At 40.6% G+C, this 4,312-nt stretch overlaps 1 protein-coding gene across 1 annotated transcript; it reads right to left on the reverse strand.

The window, feature by feature from the left end:
* Positions 1–383: 383 nt before the first annotated feature.
* Positions 384–3,427, reverse strand: LOC115145288 (cytochrome c oxidase subunit 6C-1-like). Its single transcript, XM_029686748.2, has 4 exons — positions 3,340–3,427; positions 1,157–1,271; positions 854–984; positions 384–469 (listed from the first exon to the last, which is right to left on the reverse strand). The coding sequence occupies exons 2-3, from the start codon at positions 1,259–1,261 to the stop codon at positions 859–861; spliced, it is 231 nt and encodes a 76-aa protein (XP_029542608.1). The 5' UTR covers positions 1,262–1,271; positions 3,340–3,427; the 3' UTR covers positions 384–469; positions 854–858.
* Positions 3,428–4,312: the final 885 nt, after the last annotated feature.

The following is a 4,312-nucleotide window of genomic DNA, read 5'->3' on the forward strand; positions in this document are numbered from 1 at the left end:
TTGCAAAGCTTTCCATCAGCCAAGCTGCAACGGTTATGGAGCATCACATCCCATTAACAATTCTGTAGCTATGGAAGCACGGACTTTACATGTACATATTACCTCAATTAACCGGTGCCCACCCCACACTGTACTGGTATCCCCTGTATATAGCCAAGCTATTGTTATTTTACTGCTGGATATTTTTCTTAATCGCATTGCTGGTTAAGGACTTGTAAGTATTTCACTGTAAGGTCTACACCAGTTGTATTCACCAGTTGCATAACATTTTATTTGACTTCAACTGGTAATCTGAGAATGATAGCTATGTTGCTTTCTTGAGCAAAACTGTTTCTCTATCACAACTTTTGTGATAATTCAAAATGATGAGACAGAGGCACCCATAGAGAGAATAGTTTATTTATGAGAACATAACAGCAATGTTCGATCAGTCAATCACAGAGCAGGAACATCAGACCAGGAATGCAACCTGTAATACAAAGGGAGACCGCATAAGATGTTGCACAGTACTGCAGTTATAACAATGAAAATTTGACAATAATTGATTACAAAGATATCCACCAAGAGGACCGCAGCATGCCTTTTTTCTCCTAACCCAGCACAAACTAATCATTTGAATTCCTTGTTTAGATGATTCAAAAGGTGTGTTCAATAGGCAACAACATTTTGAAATACTTGCACACTATTACACATTGAAACACCTTCTAATGACTTGTGCCTACAGAACACAACCCAGGTGCGCTGCTGGCTGGGACAAAAGCCTGCACACACCCAAAACCTATGGGACAAGAAGTGAAAAACACTAGCCTAATAGATAGATGAAATTATGCCTAATTGGTTGCAAAGTACTCACAGGGTTTATTCACCAGTTGGCCTGACACTTTCAAAAATACCAGCTTCCCTCATGTTGTTGAACTCCTTTGTGGCATCATAATGTTTGTAGAAATCGGCATAGGCCTGTTTCCTTGGTTCTGTTACGCCGTACTGAGAAGACAAAGTATTTACATCATGCCTGTTCCTGAAGACACCCATTCAATGTGGTAACATCAATTCCATGATGGACTTTAACTCTTTCGTTTTACACTTCTCTACCCAGAGCCTCAAGATTATTTTTATTTTTTTTTAATTGGCAAATTATTAGCATCCATCAGCTGACCTTGAAAGCTGCTGCAGCCACCACTGACAGGGCGAAGGCGATGGGCAGGTGGAACCTCAGACGCTTCCCGAGGAGTCCTCGCATTGCAGGCTTAGCCAGAGACATTGTGGAGTACCTGGAAAGTTGAGAAGAAAAATGTAACATTGTTTAATTAGGTTGAAGTAGAACAATGCTGCTTTCAGAAATGTCCTTATGTCAAGAAAATTCTTGATATGGTTGTAGTTAGACGTCCTCCAGCAATGTATGAACTTTTACTGTTGAAAAGCCATATCCCAAACATAAATACAGTAAAGTACACACGCAAAAAAATATATAAGTTGAGCACAATAGTGTTTTCTAGACAACTGCCAACTTCAAGGAGTAGGGTATTCAAGGAGTTTGTCTAACGGGAATCTGTGATGTCATTGGCCTCCCCCTTGCTTGCGGAGCAATAGAGAAAAGTGGAAAGGCCCCAGGGTTTGATACTGCATTTGCAACCATTTGACTCCTATTTTAGACAGCCAAGTTAAGTTTAGATAGCTGGCCGCTAAACTATCATGGTCGAATTACCGGCCGGGGGGCCCCCATTGATTTTGTTAGTCTCACTCAGTTACTAAAACAGCTAACATTTCTCTCTACCCCATGGCAAAATGTGTAGAATTGCAGCAAACTTGCTTTAAAAACAGCAACATTTTCTCTACACCCATTGTGTATGGGGGTGTATGGGGGACCAATGAGCAACAGCGGCCCCTCACGAGTTCAGATTTTTTTGTGGCCCCCACCCTCAAATTTGCCCATTCCTGTTATAGATAATATGTCGGGCAGAGAGCACACAGCTCTCAAACAGCTGGTTGTTGTGTGGAGCAAAGACCAACAGCATTAGAGGTTGGAAAGATGTTCCAAGTTATGCTAGCTCTACCAGTAACTGCCAAGGCATGACTGGGTATACAAACTTTTTAAACACTTGGTTGAATATATGCAGGCAAAGTTCAGTCATCACAGCTTAACTTGAAAATCCGACATTTCCCCTAGGCTCCTTGGTCCTTGAAAAGACATTGAAGTTATGGTAGCCGATTTAGGAGTTCTACTGCGCAAAACAAAATGTTTTCGATACAAAGCGTTCCATTACAAAGGGAACCTGGTTTTTGGTCACTTTCTCATTTTAAAACATGATACAGTAACCCCTCAACAACTCTTCAATATATCAAACGGCAAGACTGACAAGACATGGACAGACTTCATTAGTGCGTTTGTGTCAGGAACATTTTGTCTATTTAGTCAGGCTATGTGGACATATTTGATTACTTTAAAATAATGTGAATGTCAATGCATAATGTAATTCGGTAGGTTTATTCAAAAAAACATTTAAAAAAGGCATTATTCTTAGTGGTAATGCATACTTTTTTTGCATATATTTGGGACATTTTTTCCCCTATAGACTGTTACAATAATTAAATATAAAACGTAAGTTAGGTCCTTAAATTATTACAATTAATTGCTTGAAAAACCATTATATTTGACTTGCCAATGTCTGTATAAAACACTGTATAGGCTACTTGCTCACCCCACACATGAAAGAGAATCACATGCTCCTGAAATGATGAACGTATCATTCGCTTTCCTGTCAGATCTTGACGTGACCCAGTTATTATTATTTTTTCCTCATTCGGTCAGTAGGTTTGGGCCACTGGCAAATGTACCTGAATGTAGAGCCCTGCTGTGTGCGATGATGAAGGGCTACTATGTCTAACACTTTATGTAGCAGTTAGCGATGCTAATGACAGCCTAATCTTTCTCGGATAGATGGAAGGCAATTAATATAACTACAAAGTAGCCTATGCCTACCTGATTATTTGCATCAACACAATGGCATTTTTTTTAAACAGTATTTCAATATTCGGGAGGAAAAAAATTCAATAAAACGTTTGCGGCAATTTGGTTGCTAGCTATAGTTTTACCGGAAGAATAAATAAATATCTACAACACCAACCACTGAAAAGTGCATCGAAAATAGAACGTTGACAGTCCGAGGCTAAAGTAGCTAGGTAGCAAACGTTGCAACAAACTAGAGGGCAATGTCGACAATTATAATATTACTATGCAATGGACAGAATCATAACATTTCAACACCTTGAAGAACATATTTTCTGTACAGATTAAATGGAAAGTATTCGATTTAGCGTTCACATTTAGTAAATACTTACAAGAAGAACTCACGACCTTCACCAAAATATGTTAGCGCGACACTGAGGCTTTGATCTTCCAGAAGGAATTACTACTGGTCTCGCGAAGGGACAATCAGAGTAAATAAAGTGGCCAATCCAAGACACGCGAAACGTCCATCTACGGCAATGTCATGGGGCACAAAAAGGATCAGAGATAGCCAAATTCAAGTGCAGGGTTCCCGACCGATTCGTGTATGGTTCTTTCAATCAATATCCGAATTTAACTAAGACGGATAATCATTTCGAATGCGTTAATTCATTTTTCATATTTCGTCCACAAGATTGAATTAATGAACAGAGACGGTGTTGGCGTAGAGAGGAGGGGCTCGAACAGGAAGCGTGTGCTAGCTGTCTTCAAAGTAAAAGCTGTGTGACTATCTGACCCCAGTCAACACGGTGGGTTCGGGCCTATTCAGTTTGAGACTCAGGGGAACTCAGCATCGACTCCGGTAGAATCAAACTACTCTGGGATCCGGCTAATGTTACTCGGGCGAGTCCACTAAAGCATATCTGTCCCGATTAACTTTTTCAGAAGTAGGGCAATTGTTAGCAATTGGATATGTAGATGGGTGAGCCGGTCAAGGCTCGATTCAGACTAAGTGGTAAATTTTATGACAAGTAAACAGTTTATTCAGAGTGAAAATATGTAGTACAGCGTAATTACGGCTCTTCCGTTAGTTCGTGTGGAACGGCAGGCAGAGAGCGCGTAAACAGTCAGCACAGCCCTTATATACGTCACAGGAAGTAGGTTGACCCTAGGAAGATCGGATCTCCGGATTGGTTCAGCTGGTTGTAGTCTGTAGTCTTCCGCCATTGGCTCAGTTGTCTGTCCGTCATCGTAGAATCTTCTTCGGGCACACAGTGTTCGGTTACAAAGGAGATTATGTATGTAATGTGGGAGCTATCCTGTAGGGGACCCCACAGGCTTTACTGTGAGTTGTAGCCATGTAAT

This window comes from Oncorhynchus nerka, linkage group LG2 (genome assembly GCF_034236695.1).
Source record: "Oncorhynchus nerka isolate Pitt River linkage group LG2, Oner_Uvic_2.0, whole genome shotgun sequence".
In the NCBI taxonomy this organism is placed as follows: domain Eukaryota; kingdom Metazoa; phylum Chordata; class Actinopteri; order Salmoniformes; family Salmonidae; genus Oncorhynchus; species Oncorhynchus nerka.

Coding starts and splice junctions, on each gene's coding strand:
- LOC115145288 (XM_029686748.2), bottom strand. CDS start 1,261: ATGTCTCTGGCTAAGCCTGCAATGCGAGGACTCCTCGGGAAGCGTCTG. Junction 985..1,156: donor TGGCTGCAGCAGCTTTCAAG/GTCAGCTGATGG, acceptor TTGTCTTCTCAG/TACGGCGTAACAGAACCAAG.